Source organism: Strigops habroptila, chromosome 22, assembly GCF_004027225.2.
Source record: "Strigops habroptila isolate Jane chromosome 22, bStrHab1.2.pri, whole genome shotgun sequence".
NCBI classification, from domain to species: domain Eukaryota; kingdom Metazoa; phylum Chordata; class Aves; order Psittaciformes; family Psittacidae; genus Strigops; species Strigops habroptila.
In genome coordinates this window covers 2,844,999-2,866,815 of record NC_044298.2, presented here as the reverse complement: position 1 = coordinate 2,866,815, position 21,817 = coordinate 2,844,999, and the positions used below count along the sequence as shown (strand labels likewise).

Sequence of the window (21,817 nt, the reverse complement as noted above, 5' to 3'; positions counted from 1 at the left end):
ATGGGACACCAATGGGGTTGTCTGTGTTGTATCTCCAACAATGTGTGTTGGGGTATTAAGGGTAAAGCTGGAGCTGGGATCCAGGCAGGATCCATCCCTAAGGACACCCCTGGTGAAGAGGGTGCTTGGACACCAGGAGCTGCAGCCTCAAAATCTAGTTGGAAAAGGCTCATTCCTTGATACCAACAGCATTCCAGCTAAAATCGCTGCTCCACACTGCCATGGGGCTGAACCCATCTGCTCCCATTGCCATGGGGCTGGAATCCCTCTGCTCCCACTGTAGGTTGATGGTTCCTTATGGTTTCAGGGAACTTTGGGGGCTTTTTGGGAGATTTAAGTTGGATTTAAAGAAGTTCTTCCCTGTGAGGGTGGTGGGACACTGGGGTGGGGTGAATGGAGGTTTGGATGCCCTATCCCTGGCAGTGTTCAAGGCCAGGTTGGACAGGGCTTGGAGCAACTTGCTCTAGTGGAAGGTGTCCCTGCCCATGGAACTGGATGAGCTTTAAGGTACCTTCAACCCAAACCATTCCATGATTCCATGCCTATTTCTTTCCCTGCCAGGCCCTGGGTGCTCCAAGTAGGTGTGACCTCTGGCACCCTGAAGCTGCTCAAAGGTCCCTGGTGCCACCCATTTATGTCAAACAAACACATTCCCTATGGGGTAAACCTGCAGCCTAAGGAATAGTGAGTGGAGAAACGGAGCCAAGGGACGGGGTGGGTTCAGCCCTATGGCAATGGAGAACAGAGGGGTTCAGCCCCATGACAATGGGAGCAGAGGGGTTCAGCCCCATGGCAATGGGGAACGGAGGGGTTCAGCCCCATGGCACTGGGAGTAGAAGCATTCAGCCCCATGGCACTGGGAGCAGAGGTGTTCAGCCCCATAGCAATGGGAGCAGAGGCGTTCAGCCCCATGGCAGTGGGAGCAGAGGGGTTCAGCCCCATAGCAATGCGAGCAGAGGTGTTCAGCCCCGTGGCAGTGGGAGCAGAGGGGTTCAGCCCCATGGCAATGGGAGCAGAGGGGTTCCAGGCCCATGGCAATGGGAGCAGAGGGGATCAGCCCCATGGCAATGGGAGCAGAGGGGTTCAGCCCCATGGCACACGGTGTCTGAGTCACCCTGGCTAGCCCTGCCCTTATCACAGCTCCGCACCCTGACCCACTCCATGTATCCCGTGGGTTGTTCCGGGTTGGAACAACTTCCTATAGGGAGAAGGAATTCCCACCTTGGGGAAACTGAGGCACGGTTCAACGTGCTTTGGGGTTACCTGTTGCTCCAGCTGTGATGGATTATCCATGATCCCACCCGGTAGGATCCCTGGGAGTGGGGAAGGGGCAGTTCAGACCCCATGAGGGGCTGTTGTTGGACCCTAAATCCCAATGGAGAAGGGAATAGGAGAGAAAGGGGGGAGGGGGGAAGTGGGGAGCGAGGCCTGGTCTGGGCAATCCCATGGGAATGTGTGTCCATCGGAGCAGGGCAAAGGGTTAACAGGGAAAAGGATCTGATTTGCCAGGTGGTTCCTGGTTGATCCTGTGTGTGAGAGGAGGAGGAAGAGGAGGAGGAGAGAGCCGGGTGCAGGGCTCCCATGGGAGCACCTACCCACAGGTAGGTCCCTGAGCCCCCATCGCCACCCATGGGTGCTGCAGTACCTCTTTGTGTCCCCCCCCAGCCCTTCACTGTGGCTGCTCCCATGGGACGGGACACCAAGATCCCCCCTTTCCCATGGTGACAACAATGGGATGAACCCATCTCACACTGGTCACTCTTCCCCTTGGGGCTCAGTTTCCCCGTCCAGCATTGGAGCGTCCCGGAAAGCCCATGGTTAATCCCTGCTGGAGTCAGGGAATCTGGCTTTGCCTGGGAAGGAACCGGGAACAACACCCGGAGCAGGGATGGATTCACCCTCCCTTGTGGCCTCGACTCCAAGTGGCTTTTAGGAGGAAGACCCCCCTTGCTGCTTGCTTCCTCCCTTGGGATCCATGACTCCAACCTGGCCGGGTCCAAAGTGCTGCCGGAGACCCGGAATTGCGGTCTGGGTGCTCTGTGGCACCCATTGCCCTCTGCTCCCATTGCCATCGGACTGAACCCCTATGATCCCATTGCCGGGGGGGCGTGGGTTGCTCAAGGGGTGTCAGAATGCCCAGGGGATGTCGGGATGCTCACGGAGGTGGAAATCGGGGGGGGGCTTGTGTCAGGGATGGATGAGCCGCAGGCCGGTGCGGACCCCCTGGGTCGAGCCGCTCTTATCCCTGCCGAATTCCTGGGAGCTTAATGAGTAACCAGCTGCGAGGAGCCCAGAGGGTGTTTTGTGTGTTCCTGCCCCCCCCCGGCCGTATTTGTATAGGGTCGGGGGGCCCCATGCAGTGCAAGGGGGCACTCGCACACGGCCGGGGGGGGGGGGTTGGGCAGCTCCTCCTTATGGCCATCGTAAGCTTTAGCGGCTGTTGGAAGCTTCATGAGCTTTAAGGTCCATTCCAACCCAAACCATCCCAGGATTCGGTGATCCCATGATTCCCAGACTGGGCAGGGTCAGATTTCCTGTGGGGGATGCTGCTGCTCTACAATCCCATCCCTTGTCCTGCTGGGACCAGGATATTCCAGCCCCGGGGGTGCCTCGGGCACCAGCATGGAGCTGGTGTTGGGATTTGGGGATTGGATCGGAGCAATGGATCAATCTATGGGGGGGCGTCCTATGAGCTGAGACCCCACCAACTCGTTTCATGGCTGGTCCCCCCCTCCTCCCCCCACTAATGCTTCCTTCCTGCATCCCACAGCGCCGGGATGGATGATCCCGATGTCTTCCTGGGTCCCTGTGAAGGAGCCCTGCGCGGGGCACCGGGGCAGAAGCGCCGCTGCATGTCCGCACTGGAGCCGGTCACCGGCCCCGGCCCCGGCTCAGAGGAGGAGGAGGAGGAGGAGGGGGAGGATGATGAAGATTCTGTCCAAGCGGTGCCCTTGCGGCGATCCTTTGCCCTCCGCATCCGCTCCCGGGATCCCTTCCGCCGGCACAGCTGGGAGCCAGGCAAGGAGCTGCGTGGGGTGCCCAGCTACGACCACCTCAGGTAGTGGTGACCCCATCCATCCCTCCCTCCCCCCGCACTGCACCATCCTCCCGATGCATCCCGGGATGCTCAAGGGGTGTTGGGATGTTCAAGGGGTATCGGGATGCTCAGGGGGTAGGGGGGTGTTGGGATGTTCAAGGGGTGTCAGGATGCTCAGGGGGGTGTCGGGATGCTCAAGAGGTGTTTGGATGCTCAGGAGGTGTTGGGGTTCTCAGGGGGGTGTTGGAATGCTTGGGAGGATATCAGGATGCTCAAGGGGGTGTTGGGGGCCCTAGGGATGACCCATTTTGGGGACACCCCAAAAGCTGGATGCTAGAGCAGGCCTCACCCCATGGGGATGGGGGGCCTGGTTTTGTGTCCCCCTCCATGCCCAGCTCAGGGTCCCTCCATCCCCACCACAGCGTGAGCCTCAAAGGGCTGAGCCCTGATGACATCGACTCCAGTGTGGAGCAGTTGGATGGGCTGGGACAGCACCGGAGGGACCCCCGGAGAAACCCCCTTGTCCACAGCAACGATGACCTGGAGTCCCTCCTCTCCCAGGATGAGGAGGAAGAGCGGTGGGCACAGGTAGGAGCCCCCCTCCACTCCTCTTCATGCCACCCCAGGGTGTCCCATCACCCTCCTATAGCTGGGGGAATGGATGCAGGTTAAGCGTGGATGCATGGATGAGCTTGGGTAAGAGCAGAGCCTCATCCTGGGTGGCTTTGGCATCATCCTGAGAGTGGGATGCTCCTGCCCAAGCTCTATTTTGGGGATCAGGGAGGGGGATAGTAGATGGTGTCCCCAGTGCCAACCCCATCCCCACGGATGCTGGCAGGAGGATGCACAGGGGTTGCCAATATCCCGGACCCAGCAGAGCTTTCACAGCTACAACTTCTCCAAGTCTGCATCTCTCGGCACCATCAACAGATCCCCCAATGCAGATGGTGAGTGGCAGTGCCCAATATCCCCCCGGCAATGGGGGAACCTCATGATACACCACCCCCCCATCCCTGCTTAAACTGGATTCTTGGTCCCTCTTCTCATCCCTCTTTCTTTTCCTGTTGCAGGGATTTCCCTCTTCGCCTCCCAGCAGAGCCTGGTCAATGGGTGAGTCAGGGACGAGGTGTGCTGGGAGGTCAATAAAGCACCTCAAGGACCAGAAGGGAGACTTGGGGATGTAAATAGGGATTTCGGGGGGATTATGGCGACAGAGAGGGAGCAGGATGGATGTGACAGGGCCAGGCTGAGGCCTGACACACTTCGCTCATTGTACATCAGGCTGGAGGGGACGGTGTCCCCCTCCCCATCCCCAGGATGTCACACCACCCCGCCGCTGGCATCACACTGTGCCAGCGGCGCCTGTCACAGCCCATTCCCATCCTCATTAGGGCGGTTGCTCCCGGGTGGCGCTGGCTGGGAGCCCCGCGGGGGACAAGAGGGGACAGGGACAAGCCATAGAGGACGGTGCTGCATGTCCCAGTCCCTCTGTGTCCCCAGCGTTGGGAGCAGGGTTTATCCACCCGGGAAAGTGGGGTCCATGCCCGGAGCACCCCACAACCCGCTCCCCAGCTTACAGGGAGCTGACACAGTTGGAGGTGACCGAGGAGGGGGCCCGTGGTGGGGGGCTCGTCCCGCACCCCGCGAACAGAAGGGGCTCTGTGCTGGGTGCGGCGCCCGGGCTCGCTCCTCCCTGTTTCCAGGGACAGAGGGGGATTGTCCAGGCTGGATCCTCCGTCTCCTGCAGCTCCGGCGCCGGGAGCTGCGGGCAGCTGGAGCAGGAAGCTGGGAGCCAGAGCCGGGAAGAGACCCCCCTGGACAGGACCCTCAGCTTCATCAAGAGGATGACGGGGAAGACAAAGGTAGGGAAGGGAAGCAGAAGGGGTGGCGGGGAGCGATTCCCTCCCTGGAACACGAGGATGGGGTTGGGACTGGGGTCATTGGATGCTCTGTATGTTGGGGAAGCTGTGCCTCAGTTTCCCCTTCCCATCCACCGCTGGGCTTCATCCTTTGGGATCTAAAGAGTTGGGGACACACCCCCGCCCTCCAGTGCACCCCCCCCGGTTGATGTGGGTTTGGTGGCGCTGCCATCACCCCCTTATCCCCACGTTCACACCATCCTGATGCATCCGGAGCCACCGAGCAGAGCGTGGAATGCCGAGTGCCGCCGGCATTCCCGATGGGCATCAGTGGGCGAGGTGGGAGACACTTGGGGTCCCCCTTTCCCGCCGTGGGGTGGGGGAACGGTCCCAGCGGGACTCGCCAGGCTCAGCCCGAGGAAATGAGGTTTTTCCTGGCGTCGGGAATGCTTGTTTGTGTGCTGAGCTCACCGCCCTCCCGGGGCCCCTCCGCTCCAGCCTGCGGCTTCCTGGAGCCATTCCTCCATTTGGGATACTTTGCTCCGGCTCCTTCCCAGCCCGAAGGGTAGAGACGGGAAGCGAAAGGAGTGGCGGGGAGAAATTCCCTGCCTGGAACGTGAGGGTGGGATTGGGATTGGGGTCATCTAATGCTCTGCCGTTTGGGAAAGCTGTGCCTCAGTCAGTGCCAAGCCCCGCCCCCCCCCAACCATCCCTGTGCCTCAGTTTCTCCGTTTCGTCGGGAGGCGATGCCTGCCAGTGGGGTGCTTTGGTTGACTTGGGGTGGCGATGTGGAGTATGGGGGTCCTCCCCAAAGCAGCCCTTTGGGGTTCAATTTGCTGCCATGCAAAGCCATTAATCCCCAGCGCTGGCCCCTGAGCTCATCCTGCCCCTTTCCCGGCTGGATCAGCCGCCAGCTGTTAACATCATCATGGGGCCACGCTCCCCCTCCCTGCACCGTGGCTCCAGCATGGTCCCATCCTACTGGGTGCTGAGCGCAAATGGGGTTAAATCCATTGGTATCCCTATTTTTAGTTAGCAGGAAGTTGCTCAAACTAGGCTCTGGCCAAGTCTTGGTTTGGCAAAGTTTGTCCTATAACAAGTGAAGGGTCCCCAAAGCTTGGGAGCACTGGTCCCCCATGGAAGGGATGGATTGGGAAAGTGGGGGGAGGTGTCAATCCCGGTCAGCGCAGTGGGACACAGAGCCGTGCACGTGGCGATTGCATCAGGCAGAGCAATGGGAGGGAGATGGGGTGCAGGGTAGAGCCCCCCCCAGCATGGTCCCCCACGGACACAGGGATGGTGGCAGGAGGCCCTGAGGGTGACGGCACCATCGCCATGGTGTGGGATGGGTCATGAGGGGTCCTCATAGGTTTGGGGGGGTCCCATGTAGAGGCTGTGGCAGGGATGGGTCCTGGGTGCTGCAAGAGGGAGGCTTGATGGTGGGTCTTGGTGATGGGGACCCCAAGAGAGGTGGGGACCCCGAGAGATCTGCAGGCAGCAGAGAGCGTCCAGAGCCACTTTAGGGGCACAAGCTGGAGCCATAGCGGGGGTTGGAAGCGGCCATAAGGAGCAGGAGGCCGCAGAGGGGAGGGACAAGCTATTTCAGGAAGGAACCACAATCCCAACAGCCACGGCCGAGCTCGCTGCCACCGTGGGGCCTCGGCACCATTCCCTCCCCAGGGACCCCCAACCATGTCCGGCCATCCCAAGGTGAGTGGTGGGAATGGCTCTGGGTCATGGGGTGCTGCTCTGGGTCTCACCTGAGCACCCATCACCAGCTCCTGCCCTTGCTGCAATGCGTGATGATGGGGGGCTGAGACATGGGGGTGAGGGTGACTCTGGCCTCATGGGGGGGACCCCGTGGCTTCCCCTCTGCATCCGGAGCACCCTCATCTCCTCCCTTCCGGACTCTTGATGGCTGAGCCGTCGCTTCCCTCTTTGCCCTCGGCTCCCACGTGATGCTCGTGGGGCTTTCCGGTGGCTCTGCCATGTGGGAAGAGGCACTGGATACCCCCAGTACCACCGGAGCCTCCCCGCCAGCCACATCCTGCCCTGCGGTGCCCAATCTGGGTCCATTTCCATCAGGTTTGGGGCTGTTTCAGGGTCCCCACCCCTTCAGGGAAGGGGGAAGCAGAAATGATCCCGGCCGGAGCAGTTTGTGCTCCGGCAGGAAATGAGGCCTCAGGATCAGGCTCTGGGTCAAAGGAGGAGCGTGACCGCGTCCCCCACCATGATCGCGTGGCCTCACCAGGCTTTGCTTCTGCTTTTGAGGCTGTGCTTTAGTTCAAACCCGGCCTTGGCCAGGCCTTGGATCATTGGATGTGTTTTCCCAACGGCTTCATTCCCGCTTCCCTTCCCGGGGAGCTGCACATGCGGGTGCATCCCACCCACTTTCCACAGGGTTTTGACACATACGTGGCCCTTTCCTTTGCTGCTGGCTATGATTCCAGCAGGGAAACTGAGGCAGCCCCCAGGGAGCGCTGGCACCTCACAGCAGCATCGTTGTGATTACTCATTAAACCGGCATCTCTCCCGGTTCCAAACCGGCTTTATCCCATCCCCTTGGGGAATGTTGGGTGCTGCTGGGCTTGGAATTGCAGAGGAAAAGAGATTCTTATTTCCTTAAGGAGCTGCAGAGGGGTGGCTTCGTCCTGGGGGTTAATAGGTGACATCTGGGGGTCCCCTTGGCCACAGCCTGGTGCTGGCAGGACCTGGAGCCATTCCGGTGCTCCAGTTCTCTTGGCAACCTCGTAGCATTATCTGTGGATACATCCGATAAATCCTGGCTTCTCCCGGCTGGTGAGTTAATGTTAAACCAGGCTGAGGTCAGTCCAGCTCCTGGTCCCATATAATCACCTTCAGCCCAACTTCCCTTTGGGAATCTTGAGGTGGAATTGGTGTTTTCCATCCCCTTTCCCAGAGCAGCTCCCTTGGGGCATTGAATTGAGATAAAAGCCTGGGAAAAGGCCCCATTGGACCCATGACACGGTGATGGAATCTGTGGGTCACCCCAAAGCTGCCCTTTGGGAGTATTTGGGGCTCCAGGAGAGGTGTGGGGAGTCCCACAGCAGCCGAGCAAGGCAGGATTAGAATCCCATGGGATTGTTTTGCTGTTTTATTCCAGCGCTGGTGGCACCCAAGGGTGGGTCGGATTCCCCCAAACGTTGATGGTGACCAGGGTGCCAGGGCGATGGGAGGCAGGGAAACTGAGACACAAGAGCTGAGAATCGTGACACGGCTCTGGAGGGATGGAGCCAGCGGGATAGTGGGGCCCCTGTTCCCAAGAAACCATCCGGAGTGTCTGGTCCCACACTGCCAGTTCCTTCCTGATCCCTGCCCAGGGCTCGATCCCTGCTTGGGGCCCGATCCCGGCCCGGTCCCTGCCCGGTCCCATCTCGAACAAAGGCCTGCGGGCAACACGAGGCTGGGGCCGGCAGCACGACCCGCCCCCGGGGGGGAGGCGGAGCCCGGCGGCGGGCAGGAACGGGACAGGAACGGGGCAGGAACGGGGCAGGAACAGGACACAAACGGGCAGGAGGGGGGCAGGAGCGGGGCAGCTCCGCGGATTATGTCCCGCATCGAGTCGCTGGCCCGGGCAAGGAGCGATCGTGCCAAGGTGGGTCCCGTTGCGTGGCCGTGGGGGGGGCATTTCCCTCCCCTGCTTCTACTCGCGGGGTGCGGGGTCACCCCCATCCAGCACAGGGGGGGTCAAAAACAACCACCCCGCCCCAGGGTGAGGGGAACCTCACTGCGGTGCGGTCGCTGCCCCCCAATTGGGGGGGGAGGGTTGTCCTTCCCCATCCAGCTTGAGTCGTTGGGGGGCGGCAGGTTTGGGGTGAGGGGGGGTCGTGGGGATGGGGTGATGCTCCGAGTGGGGTTTCTGCACCCCCATCCTTAGCATAGGGGTTGGGGACCACAGGGAGGTCGCTGCCGCTCCCCATTGTGCAGGGGGGAGGTCTCCAGGGAAGACAATGCCCCCCCCCGCCCGCACCCCACCAAGCATCCCACCAGCGACAACTCGTGGGGCGAAGCAACGGCCCAAACTTCCTCCACCGCCTTCCCCCCGTTTCCGCCAAAGCCTTTTGGTGGCGTGGTGAGGAAGTTGCCACCATCTGCTGCTGCTGCCCAAGGACGTGGGGACCCCCCCCCGGCACCCAGCTTCTCTCATCTACAGCCCGGTAGAGACCAAGCCTTGGGGGAGATGGGGAAACTGAGGCACGCAGAGCCGGGAGTGTGGGGGGGGAGGCTCGGGCGCCGTCGTTGTGGCTGGAGCATGTGGCAATCGCGACGTTGGGCAATGGAGGGGGGGGGTTGAGGAGGGGACCCGGCTGCTGCCAAGCGCTGCCTGCACTTGGGCTTTGTGCTGCTGCGAGCGTGCAAGGCGGGTGTGCAAGGCGGGTGTGCAAGGCAGGTGAGCGTGCAAGGCGAGCGTGCAACTCACTATACCCCAACACCGGGGGGTGCTTGGGGTGTGGGGGACACCCCGATATGGCTCCTATGGTGTGGTCCAGCCTTGCATGCAGCGAGTTTGTCGGGTCTGGGGTGGATGGAGGTTTGGGGTGCTCAGCAATGGGGTTTGGGGTGCGGCAATGGCACCAGGGCGGGGGGGGGGGGGGAAGTGGTTGTTGATTCCTGCGCCGGCCGAGCCGGGGGAAACGGTGGTTTTTGTTTAAAGAAAGTTTCCTCAAAGCCCGTTTCGCCGCACCCAGCGTCGGGCCTTGGGCTGGGGGAGTCCGGGGGGGTCCCCCCAATTCCCCAGAGCGGCTGCCAGCGTCCCCGCTTTAGAAATAGGGGGGACCGGGATGTGTGGGGACCCCCTGGTGCAGCTTTACGACATGAGGGGACCCCGTCTCCTGTGCCAGGACCAGTTTTTGGGGGGAGTCCGGGTAGCGCAGAGCCCCCCACCTTCTTGCTGCTGCCTCCCCAAAAGAGCAGAGGGGGGGTCCCCACGCTGCACCCCCCCCTCACCCCGCAGTGGCTTCAAACCTCAGAGAGGGGGAATTTGGGGCTAGAACGGGGGGGTTGTGCACTTTGAGGGGGGCACCCCTCTTTTTTCTGGGGGGTGGGCGCATCCCCGCGTGGTTTCGGCCCCGGCGCAGCGGCATCTTTTGTTACCGGCGGTGCGGACGGCGTTGGCTTTGTTCAACGCCGGGGTGGCAAACGCGGGGGGGGTCAGGACCGTCCCCAGTAAGGGGGGTCTGTCCCCAACCGAGGGGAGGCAGCGCCGTGACGCCGATTTGTGGGGACAAACCCATCGCTCAGGTCAGAACTTGGGGGTTTTTGGGGCTCCGGAGGCTGGCGCGCGGGTTTTCCCACAGGGAATGGGGCTATTTCGGGCAAAGTCGTGGCGGCGGCAGCAGAAACGCTCCCGTTGTAGGCGGCGGAAAAAGAAACCCCCAAAAACACCCCCAAAACACCCCCGATTTCTATTTAAAGTGGAGAAACTTCCAGCCCGGGGGGGGATGCGTGTGAGGGGACTCCCCCCAAAACCGCTGTCACCACAAAGCTGCGGTGAGGGGATTCGGCTCCGGTTTGGTGCTGGTGGGTAGGGGTTTGGGGGTGATGCTGGGGGGAGGGGTATTCAGGGTTGTTGGCGGACCCCCAGGCACCCCCGTGTGTTTTGGGGGGTCCCTCCGGTGTGTGTATATATATGTATATATATATGTATGTATACAGCCATGCGGTGACTTGTGTCCGATGTCCCCCCCAAGCCACGGGGTGCAGCCGGACACCCCCAAACCCGCTGCTGGACCCAGAGCTGGGCTTGGGGGGGGTCACTACACCTCTGTCAGCCCTTGTCGTGCCGGGCCACCGAGACCCTCGGTGCCTTCCCCCCGCCCCCGCCCGGCCTTTTGTCCCCGACCCGGCTGGGTTTGGGACTGGTGCCGCAGGGTCCCGGTGTGGGATTCGCCCCATTCCTGTCCTGGGGGGCAGCCGCAGCCCCTCGGGGCCCCCCAAGCCCCCCTTGGGGCGAGGGGGAGCCTGTTGTTGGGGGGCAAATGGCAGCGGGGGGGGAGTGGGGGGTGCGGCTGCAGGAAGCGGCTCCTGCCTTTGTCTGGCGGCGGGTTCGGTTTCCTGCGGCCGGGACGGGTCTGGAGCGATGCGGGGTGGGGGGACGGGACATCAAAACAACGGGAAGGAGAATGGAATAGGGAAAGGGAAGGAATAAAAGGAAAAGGGGGTGGAAAGCAGGGGAAAAGGGAAAGAGAAGAAAAGGAAGAAAAAGCGGGGGGGGGAGGGAAAGAAAAGAGGAGGAAAAGCAAGGGAAATAAAGGGGGAAAGTGGTGGGAATGAAAGCAAAACAAAAGGGGAGAAAGGAAAATAGAAGAAAAAATGGAAGTGGTAAAAATGGGAAAAGAAAAAAAAGGAAAGAAAAAAGGTAAAAAAACGATTAAAAGGGGAAAGGAAAAAAGGAAAAATAAAAGGGGGGAAAGGGGAAAAAAAAGAGAAAAAAAGAAAAAGAAAGAGGCAAAAAAGAAAGAAAAAGAAAGAGGAGAAAAGAGAAAGGGGAAAAGGGGGGGAAAAAACAGGAAAAAGGCCAAAAAGAAAGCAAAAAAATAAAAGGGGAAAAAAAGTCAAACTAATCCCAAGCGACCAACCAAGCCCAAAGCAGAATAAAAGAAAAGGGAAGGAAAAAAGCCAAACGTGGCACAAAGGGGCCGGGGGGGTTGCACCCGGCGTGGGCAGACGCTGGGGCAGATGCTGGGATGTGCTGCTGCTCCTGCGGCCCGTTCCCGGTGGATGGGGATGTGGAGGGACCCGTGTGCAGCGAGCGGGTGAGCGCCGGGGTCTCCCTCCCCTTCCTCCCTCCCTGCGGGGGGGGCTCGGCCTCTCGCCACCCTCGGGGGCGGCAGGAGCAGCACGGGGAAGCGGGACCCCCCGTTTGGGCACTGGGGATGGTGCCGGTTTTGGGGGTGCCGGGTCTGTTGAGGGGTGCCCGGTGCCAGGCACGGCCAGGAGCTGGGGGGGGGGGGACACACAAAGGCCGCTCTGTGCCCATTGGATGCGGCAGGAGCAGCCGCTCGGGATGCTCGGGATAACTCCAGCTCGCTCTCATTTTGCAGGAGGGGAAACCCATGGTGAACCCCCAAAACCATCACCATGGCGGGGGCTTGGCCTCCAACCCCCTCATTTTGGCCTCCAACCCCCTCATTTTGGGGGAGAAAGGGTAAAAATACCCACTTTGGATAGGAAGAGGAGGTGGGACGGCGCGGAGCTGGTGCCTACTGATGCCCCCGGTTGTCACCTCCCCCCCACCGCGGCCCCCGCACCTCATCCCCATTGGGGCTGGTGGCTGCGGGGGGGGTGTGTGATGTGGGGGGGGCTTTCTCCCGCAGCCATCCCGTTGTCATGGTTATGGGATGATGGGAAGCAGGAGCGATGCGGGTGGCTTCTCCCCAGCCTCTCAGCTCCTCGCCCCCCCCACGTCGGGGGGCCAGGACCCACCGGGCACCAGCGAGGACTGGGTGATCCCGTGTCCCGCTCGGCTTCCCGCACCCATGAGCCGTATCCCGAAGCAAAGCGGGGTCGGGGGCGCCGGGGGGCGGCCGCTGAGCCGCAGCCCCATCAGGCGCCCGCCGCATCTCTCCGGGCAGAGTAAGGAGAAGGAGAAGATGAAGGAGGGCAAGGAGAAGGATGCCCGCTACACCAACGGCCACCTCTTCACCACCATCACGGTGTCTGGCATGACCATGTGCTTTGCCTGCAACAAGAGCATCACAGCCAAGGAAGCTCTGATCTGCCCCAGTGAGTAGCCAAAAGGGCTTTGCCAGGGTGGCTTTACCAGGGTGGCTTTGCCAGGGTGGCTTTGCCAGGGTGGCTTTGCCAGGGTGGCTTTGCAGTGGTGGCTTTGCCAGGGTGGCTTTGCAGTGGTGGCTTTGCCGGGGTGGCTTTGCCATGGTGGGCACCACAGTCCCCATTGCAAGAGGCTGACGGCTCCAGCTTGGGCTCTATGAGATGCTCACCTCATGGAGGTGACCTGGCACATCCCGGTTGATGCCGGATGGAGCCGGTGGCACCATGTCCTGTGGCACCGTGGGGGTGTCAATGGCACTGCAGCGGCTCAGCTGCTCCCTTGGCAGCTGCAGCTCCATAATCCGCATCCACCCGGATTCCCACTGCATCTGCTCCCATCGCTCCAGCACTGGTGGCTTTCCGGGATGGGGGTGGTGGGAAGTGTCTGCATCACCTCTCCCTGTCCCTTGTGCCCCCCCACCAGCCTGCAACGTCACCATCCACAACCGCTGCAAGGACACACTGCCCAACTGCACCAAGGTGAAGCAGAAGGTGAGCGCCAGGCGGGACAAGTGACACCGTGGTCCCATGGACACCATGGGGACATCATGGGGACACAGGGACATGGTGCCACCCCCGTGACGCCTCCGCTCCCCTCCCGCAGCAACAGAAAGCGGCGCTGCTGAAGAACAGCTCGGCGCTGCAGTCGGTCTCACTGCGCAATAAGAGTGAGTGGGGTGGGATGATGTGATAGGGTGAGACGGGATATGATGGGATGATGGGATGAGCCAGAGGGTGGGGGTGGACAGGACACCCCCCTCTCAATGCTGCCCATCACCGTTACATCAGGAGAGGGCCTCGGTCCCCATTGCTTCATCCCCATCCGTGTCCCCCCATCTCTTCATCACTATCCCTGCATCTCTGACCCATCTCTGTGTCTCTAACTCATCCTTATGTCCTGCCCCTGTGTCCCTTATGTCCGTCCCTGTCCCTGTGTCCCCATCTCTTCCTCCCCACCCCTGTGTCCCCATCTCTTCATCCCTGTCCCTGCATCTCTGACCCATCCCTGTGTCCCCATCACTTAATTCCCATCTCTTCATCCCTATCCCTTTCCTGCCTGCAGGGATGGGGATGCTGGGGGGGTGCAGTATCAGGGTGTCCACCATAGGCAGCCTGGGGGGTGTTGGGGGCTCATGGCACTGAGACACACACACCGCCCCCGGTGTTATCCCTCTTTTCCTAGCTGCCATCCGGGAACGCCCCAACTCTGCCATTTACCCCTCGGAAAGCTTCCGGCAGACGCTGCTGGGCCCCCGCCGGGGCCGACCCTCCCTTTCCCTCTCCAAAAGCGTCTCCACCACCAACATCTCAGGGTAAGCGCTGGGAAAACTGGGATTGGGGGTCCCAGGGGTGTCCCCAGGGTGTCCCCGTCACATCCCACCCATCTAAAGGACGTTCAACGATGAGTCTCCACTGGGAATACGGCGGATCCTGTCCCAGTCCACGGATTCCCTCAACATGCGCAACCGCACGCTGTCTGTGGAGTCGCTCATCGACGAAGGTGGGGACACAGCGGGAATGGGGGGACATGGGATGGGACATGGGGCAGAGGGACACCCCGCCACACCTTGTGCCACCCTCCCTGCAGGTCCAGACGTGATCCTGAACCAGCTGATGAGCGACTTCGAGACGGACGGGAAGGACTTTGAGGCAGATTCCTGGAGCCTGGCGGTGGACAACAGCTACCTGCAGCAGCACAAGATGGATGTGATGAAGCGCCAGGACGTCATCTATGGTGAGTGGGACACAGGGATGGATCAGGGATGCAGGGACAGGGAGGAAGAGATGGGGACACAGGGATGGGTCAGAAATGCACGGATGGGAGGAAGAGGTGGGGACACAGGGATGGGTCAGAAATGCACGGATGGGAGGAAGAGGTGGGGACACAGGGATGGGAAGGAAGCGATGGGCACACAGGGACAAGGGAGGAAGAGATGGGGACACAGGGACAGGGTAAAGGACATAAGGATGGGTTAGAGATACAGAGATGGGGAAGAAGAGATGGGGATACAGGGACAGTTTAGGGGACACAGGGATGGGAATGAAGCGATGGGGACACAGGGATGGGGACAAAGTGATGGGGACACAGGGATGGAGCTGGAGCGATGGGGGACACCCGGTGGTGGCAGCTGCCCACTCTCACCCGTCCCGCCCCGTCCCATCCCATCCCAACCCACGGCAGAGCTGATCCAGACGGAGATCCACCACGTCCGCACGCTGAAGATCATGGGCGCCGTGTTCCGCAAGGCCATGCTGGAGGAGCTGCAGCTCGACCCGGCCTCGGTGCACAGGATCTTCCCGTGCGTGGACGAGCTGAGCCAGATCCACGAGCGCTTCCTGGCGCAGCTCCTGGAGCGGCGCCGCGAGTCCCTGGCCCAGGACAGCAACAAGAACTTTGTCATCAACCGCCTTGGGGACATCCTGGTCAACCAGGTAAGGGGCCGCCGCAGGCAGTGGGTGCCATGGCGGGGAGCAGGACCTCGCTGATGTCCCCTTGTGTCCCCAAGTTCTCCGGGGGCAGCGCGGAGCAGCTCAGGAAAGCCTACTCGGAGTTCTGCAGCAAGCACACCAAGGCTGTGAAGGAGTACAAGGACCTGCTGGCCCGAGACAAGCGCTTCCAGCAGTTCATCCGGGTGAGCATCACTATCCCCATCCCGCATCCCTGACCCATCCCTGTGTCGCCATCACTTCCTCCCTATCCCTGCATCCCTGACCCATCCCTGTGTCCCAATCTCTTCATCCCTGCTCCTGCATCCCTAACCTGTCCTTATGTCCCTTACCCTGTCCCTGTGCCCCCATCTCTTCATCCCCATCCCCACATCTCTGGCCCATCCCTGTGTCCCCATCTCTTCCTCTCCATCTCTGTGTCTCTGACCCATCCCTGTGTCTTCTCTCTAATGTCTCTCCCTCTTGACATGGTTGTGAGCCCTGGGAGGGGGGTTTGGTCCCTGCTAACGGTGCTTCTTCCCTTCCTCCTCCTCCATCCCTCCCTCCTGGCCAGAGAATGGCACGGTCCCCACTGCTGCGCCGCCACGGTGTTCCCGAGTGCATCCTGCTGGTGACACAGAGGATCACCAAGTACCCGGTGCTCATCGAGCGCATCCTGAAGAACTCCAAAGGTACTGGGGCCGGGAGTGGATGGGACAAACCCGTGGGGTCCAACCTTGACCACCTCACAACCCCTTTGGTTCCAGACAACGAGGGCGACTCCGTGGACCTGTCGCGGGCGCTGAGGCTGGTGAAGGAGCTGATCTCGTCCATCAACGAGGAGGTGCATGAGTGTGAGATGAATGCGCGGCTCTGGGACGTCTACAGGCGCGTGGATGGCCGGGCCAAGGTGCAGCTGCCCTGGGAGAGCCGCGCCGGTGTCTTCGGCCGCGACGAGCTCCTGCGCCGCAAACTGGTGCACAGCGGGTGCATGCTCTGGAAGACTGCGGCCGGGCGCTTCAAAGGTGGGGATGGGGATGGGGATGGATGTGCCAGGGGATGGGGATGGAGGTACCAGGGGATGGGGATGGAGATGGCAGGGGATGAGGATGCCAGGAGATGAGGATGGAGGTACCAGGGGATGGGATGGAGATGCCAGGGGTGGGGATGGAGGTGCCAGGGGATGGGGATGGAGATGCCAAGGGATAGGGATGCCAGGGGATGGGGATACTCAGGGAGCAGGGTGCTGTGGGATGGAGATGGCAGGGGATGAGGATGCTGGGGGACTGAGGTGCCAGGAAATGGGGGTACCAGGCGATGAGGGTACCTGGGTGTGATGGTGGTGCCGGGAGACGGTACCAAGGGATTGGAGGTGCCTAGGGATGGAGCTGCCAGAGCACAGAGGTGCCAGGAGCTCCTCACCCTTAGCAAGCCCTAAGGGGCACTCACCTCAGCGTCACCTCCATGTGCCCCCTCCAGATGTGCTGGTGCTGCTACTGACTGATGTCCTCATCTTCCTGCAAGAGAAGGACCAGAAATACACCTTCCCCATGCTGGTGAGCACCAGCGCCTGGCCCCTTGCATCCCAGCCCCTCCACATCCTGTCCCCTTCACATCCCATCCGCTCACATCCCATCCCTGGGCTGTCATTCCAACCCCCTCCCGTTTCCCGCAGGACAAGCCGGCCGTCGTGTCCCTGCAGAACCTGATCGTGCGGGATATCGCCAACCAGGAGAAGGGGATGTTCCTGATCAGTGCCGCGCCGCCGGAGATGTACGAGGTCCACGCCGCATCTCGCGATGACCGCAACCACTGGATGAAGCTCATCCAGCAGACAGTCGGGCTGTGAGTGTCATCCCATGGGTTGGGGGCGCTGGATTTGGGGGTCTCCATGGATGAGGGATGGGGAGCAGGAATGTGGGTGCACGTCCAGGTTGGAGCCTCTGAGCCTGGGCCGGATGCAGCTGGTGGGAAGGGGGGACATCATCTCCTTCCCCTCATCTCTTTCCCATCATCCCTTTCGCATCATCTCTTCCCCTTCTCTTCTCTTTCTTTTTCCCTTTTTTTCCTCTTCTCCATCATCTCTTCCCATCATCTCTTCCCCATCATCTCTTCCCCATCATCTCTTCCTCATCATCTCTTCCCCATCACCTCTTCCCCTTCTCTTCCCCTCCTCTTTCCCTCCTCTTTCCCATCATCTCTTCCCCATCTCTTCCAGCTGTCCCAGCCGACAGGATTTTCCCTTGATTGAGACAGAGATCGAAGCATCCTTACGCAAGCTGAAAGGTGGGCTCCCCTTCCCTCCATCCCTGCTCATCCCTCCCCATCCCATCTCATCCCCTCCATCTCATCTTATCCCTCCCCATACCAGCTCATCCCCCCATCCCTGCTCACACTCTCTCCCCTTCCCAGACCGTATCCTGCAGCAGGATCGGAAGGTGATGGCGCTCCTGGAGGAGAAGGTTGGGCTCTTTGCGGACATGCTGGCGCTGACCGGCGCCGAGGAGCCCTCTCCCACGTTGGCCCCACGCTCCCTCTTCCACTCTGACTCAGCCGAGCCTTCCCGGGGGGAAAAGTTGATGCACGACGCCATCCGGGAAGGTGTGGATGCTCTGGAATGCTCTGGGATGCTTTGGGATGCTCTGGGATGAGGAAACTGAGGCACAGGGGGGCTCATCCTGCTTTCCCACAGTGGAATGCCTCACGGAGATCTTCACCGGCTCTGGACGCGACCGGGATCAGAGCAATGAGGCCGAGACCTGCCCCAGCCCCGGCGCCAGCAGTAAGGGGGGGAACATGGGACATGGGACATGTTCCAGCTCTGCTGCTTCAGGGTCCCCCCATCCCACCATGGGGCTCATCCCAGCCTCTCGTCCATCATCCAGATGGTGATGCCGGCAGCTTCAATGGCTCCGTGGAATTCTGCCGCACGGATCCAGACGCTGGGCAGCGGGTGAGTGTGATAGGGGGAACAATAGGGGGGACACCCCGTTGGGACCCCCCCACCCTGTGCCACCACAGTGTCACTGTTCTCTCTCCATAGGATGGGAATGGCAACCAGGTCCTGCCACGGGTACCGCAGGAGGTAAGGGCAGGGAGGGCTCTGTCCCTGCTGTGCCTCATTTTCCCCACCTCAGCTCCCCCAGGATTCACTGTCCCATCCTCTCCTCCCGCAGGAGATCAACCAGCGGCTGGTGAACCTCTACAGCCTCCTGCATGGGCTCCAGGTCAGTGGGACCAGGCTGCGGGGATGAGGGGGACAAGCTGCCATCCCCCTGCCTCCATCCCCCTGCTACATACATCCCCCTGTCCCCATCCTCCAAGCATCCCCCTGCCTACATTCTCTTCTGCCTGTACCCCTTGCCTGTATCCCCTACCCACACGCATCCCCATACCCGTATCCCCGTGCCCATATTCCCCAGCCTACATGCATCCCCCTGCCCACATTCCTTTCCCAAATACATCCCCCTGCCCATAACCCCTGTCCATACACATCCCCCTGCCTGTATACATTCTCCTGCCTGTATCCCACTGCCCACATCCTCCTTCCCACATACATCCCTCTGCCCGTATCCCCCTGCTGTATCCCTGACCACATTCCCCAGCCCTTACCCACTGCCTGCATCCCCTCTGCCCATATCCCTGCCCACATCCCTGCCCGCATCCCTGCCCACATCCCTGCCCATTTTGCCGCTCCCACAGGCGGTGGTGCTGCAGCAGGACACGCTGCTGGAGCTGCGGCTGCAGGAGGCTCCGGACAAACCGTCCCGGCGCGGTTCCCAAGCGGCTCTGGCCGAGTCGGCATCCCGGGCAGGCGAGAAGCCGGGAGCGACGGAGCTGGCGCTGCTGCAGCGGCAACACGGGCTGCTGCAGGAGGAGCTGGGCCGCTGCCGGCAGCAGTGCCAGGAGCGGGCGCAGGAGGCGGCAGCGCTGGATTCCCGGCTGCGGGACAGCGAGCGGGAGCGCGGCCGCCTGGAGCGGGAGCTGGAGGAGGCGCGGCGGGAGCTGGGGGCGCTGCGGCACGATGGCGGCGTCACCACACGGGGGCGCCGCGGAGCCGACCCGCGGCGCAGGAGTCTGCCGGCAGGGGACGCGCTGTACCTCAGCTTCACCCCGCCGCAGGTACGGGTGTGACACGAGTGCGTCCGGCCTCAGCGCAGCGGGGTTCGGGGTGTAAAGCGGTAAAGGGGAGGGTAAAGATGTGCTTATTCATGGCATGAGTGTGTCCGGCCTCAGCGCAGCAGAGATTGGGGTGTAAAGGCGGGGGTTATAGATGTGCTCATGCATGACACGAGTGTGTCCGGCCTCAGCACAGCGGCCTCTCGTTCCACTCCCCCGCCTTCGCCCCCTGCCCGCGAGAGGACCTAGAATACGGGGGGGGGGTCGATCCCGACCGGCTCCGGGATGGCGACGATGTCCTGGATGTGCTCCTGGAGGATGAAGACTTGGGAAGCCACCGCTCACCCCCAACAAGCCCCCGAGGTGGGTTTGGGGAGGGGAGGAGCAGGATCAACCCCTTTTCCCATCGTGGGTGGAGTTTAACCTGGTGTTTTCCCATAGATTTCCTAAGGATGCAGGATATTCCCGAAGAGGTGGAGAGCAGCCAGGAGCTGAAGGACGGCGACGGGGGCTCCTCAGATAGTTAGGGACTAACTATAGCCCTCCGCCAGCACCACATAACCATGTGGATCCATATGGGGAGCATTGGGGACAGTGAGATTGGGAAGCTGCTATTCCCATGGGATCCTTATGGAGCTGGGGGGGGGGGGGGAGTTTGGGACCCATTTGGGGGTCCCCCCCCGTCTCTGCTGGGATCTATTTATTTATTGTGATGGGTTGGGGGGTCCCAGCATGGGGCAGGATGTGGGCCCCCCAGCCCCCCAGTTTTGGGGTGTCCCCGGGTATGGGGGGGCCGGGCCGTGGGGTTGGGGTCGATTCTTGGTTCCCCCTCGGTTTAAGTGTAAAAAGCACCAGAAACGAAGGAAAAACAAGCAGAAAATCATTAAAAAACCCCGTTTGGACCCAAAATGTGCGGGGGGGGGGGCGGGTGGAGAATCCCCATAGGGGGAGGTTGTGCAGGGAGTGGGGTGGGTCTCAAGTACATATTGAGGGGGGTTTCCCATATTGGGGTGTGTGACCCCCACAGTGGGGTGTGTGTATCCCCATATTGGGATGTCTGTGTCCCCCCCCAAAGTGGAGGCTGTGTCCCCCTATATTGGGGTGTGTGTCCCTCATATTGGAGTGTCTGACCCCCAAAGTGGGGTGTATGTGTCCCTCAAAGTGTGGAGTGTGTCCCTCCCAATTGGAGTGTCTGTACCTCCTCCAAAGTGGAGGCTTTGTCCCCCCCAAAGTGGGGTGTGTGTCCCCCAAAGAGGGGTGACAGGGCTCCACGGGAGGTCACAGACCCCGATACCCATCCTGGGTGCTCGGTGTGGGGGGGTCACAGAGCCCGGTGCAGGGAACTCGGGGCCGGGGGGGGGCCGGGGAGGGGACAGGACAAGCCCAGACTGAGCCGCGGGCGTGGGGAGGTGACGGGGCGGAGGCCGCGCGTTGGGGCGGCAGCACCAGCACCCACACACCTGCAACGGCACCGGCGCGGCACCGCGGGGTCCTGGGGGTGCCCCCGGGTGCGTGTCCTCCCCCCGGCCACCATGAAGAGGATGTTCTCCTGCTCCAGCTCGCAGGTGGCGGTGAGTCCCGGCACCCCCATGGATGCGGGTATCGGATAGACCCAGGGCCCGCTGAGCACCCCAGTGGGGCTGGGTGGGATGCGCCCCCCCTCCCCCTTGGGATTGAAGCCAGGATGCTGGGTGCGATCCTGGATTCAATCCCAGTCCTAACCCCGGCCCCAATCCCAGCCTGGATGCCGGCTGCATCCCAGACCCTATGCAGATCCTGATGCTGGCTGCGATCCCAGCTCTAATGCCGGCTGCAATCCTAACCCAAATGCCAACCCCAGCCCTGATGCTGGCTGCAACCCAGCCTCAAAACTGGTCCTAATTCCGGCTGCAATCCCAGCCCCAATGCCAGCTACAATCCCAATCCTGACCCCAACCCCAGTCCTGATCTCCGCCCAAATCCAGCTACAATCCCAATCCAGACCCCAGCCCTGATGCCAGCTACAACCCCAACCGCAATCCAGCCTCAGTGCCGGCTGCGCTCCCAATCCCAGCTCCACGGTGTCTGTAATCCCAACCCCGACACTGGGATGCTCAACCCCTGATGCCGGTGCCCATCCCACTGACTATTCCCAGACCTAATCCCGCTGCCTGTCCCAAGCGCCGGTCGGTGCCACCACACCCCGCACGGCGGCGGGGCCGAGCCCGACAAACCAGCCAGGCAGGAGCAGGCTGGGACACGCTCCGGCCTCGCCTCCACTTCCCGACTGTGTCCGGGGCCGGGATCTGCCGGGATTCGGGTCCCCATCCCGATGGAGCCCCCCAACAAGCGGGAAACTGAGGCTCGGCTCTGCGCAGCTGCGAGGGGCGGTCTATGGGAGGACACACACACACACACACCAGCCTGTGCCTCAGTTTCCCCTCGCCGCCACCATTCCAGGTGGAAAGCTGGAACAAGCAGGACCAGAAGCTGTTGGAAGCGGTGGAGAAGGGGGATGTGGGGCGCGTGGCCGCACTCGCTGCCCGCAAGACAGCACGTCCCGCCAAGCTGAACGCCGTGGGGCAATCCGCGTATGTCCCCA

General features: G+C 61.6%; 2 protein-coding genes across 8 annotated transcripts in view; both read left to right on the top strand.

Moving 5' to 3' along the window:
- The first annotated feature begins 2,768 nt into the window (after positions 1-2,768).
- On the top strand, positions 2,769-20,138 carry ARHGEF2 (Rho/Rac guanine nucleotide exchange factor 2). Of its 7 annotated transcripts, none has more exons than XM_030473912.1 (26): positions 2,769-3,058; positions 3,460-3,625; positions 3,876-3,984; positions 4,108-4,147; positions 4,785-4,899; positions 12,492-12,642; positions 13,115-13,182; positions 13,295-13,358; positions 13,874-14,003; positions 14,082-14,191; positions 14,279-14,425; positions 14,873-15,123; positions 15,198-15,323; positions 15,692-15,809; positions 15,885-16,142; positions 16,597-16,673; positions 16,793-16,962; positions 17,336-17,403; positions 17,530-17,718; positions 17,810-17,899; positions 18,003-18,070; positions 18,161-18,202; positions 18,294-18,344; positions 18,820-19,239; positions 19,428-19,599; positions 19,678-20,138. In XM_030473912.1, the coding sequence occupies exons 1-26, from the start codon at positions 2,778-2,780 to the stop codon at positions 19,761-19,763; spliced, it is 3,567 nt and encodes a 1,188-aa protein (XP_030329772.1). In that variant the 5' UTR covers positions 2,769-2,777; the 3' UTR covers positions 19,764-20,138. The 7 variants fall into 7 exon arrangements, with proteins under 7 accessions (XP_030329772.1, XP_030329773.2, XP_030329775.1 ...); XM_030473913.2 differs by having other exon boundaries at positions 2,786-3,058; positions 19,433-19,599; XM_030473915.1 differs by lacking the exons at positions 2,769-3,058; positions 3,460-3,625; positions 3,876-3,984; positions 4,108-4,147; positions 4,785-4,899 and adding an exon at positions 8,358-8,512.
- Positions 20,139-20,768: 630 nt separating this feature from the next.
- LIX1L (limb and CNS expressed 1 like) overlaps positions 20,769-21,817 on the top strand; it is a 7,976-nt gene continuing 6,927 nt past the window's right edge. Inside the window, exons 1-2 of the mRNA XM_030473719.1 lie at positions 20,769-20,807; positions 21,676-21,806. Of these exons, the coding sequence (XP_030329579.1) occupies positions 20,769-20,807; positions 21,676-21,806 (170 nt within the window). The remainder of the gene's footprint in view (positions 20,808-21,675; positions 21,807-21,817) is intronic.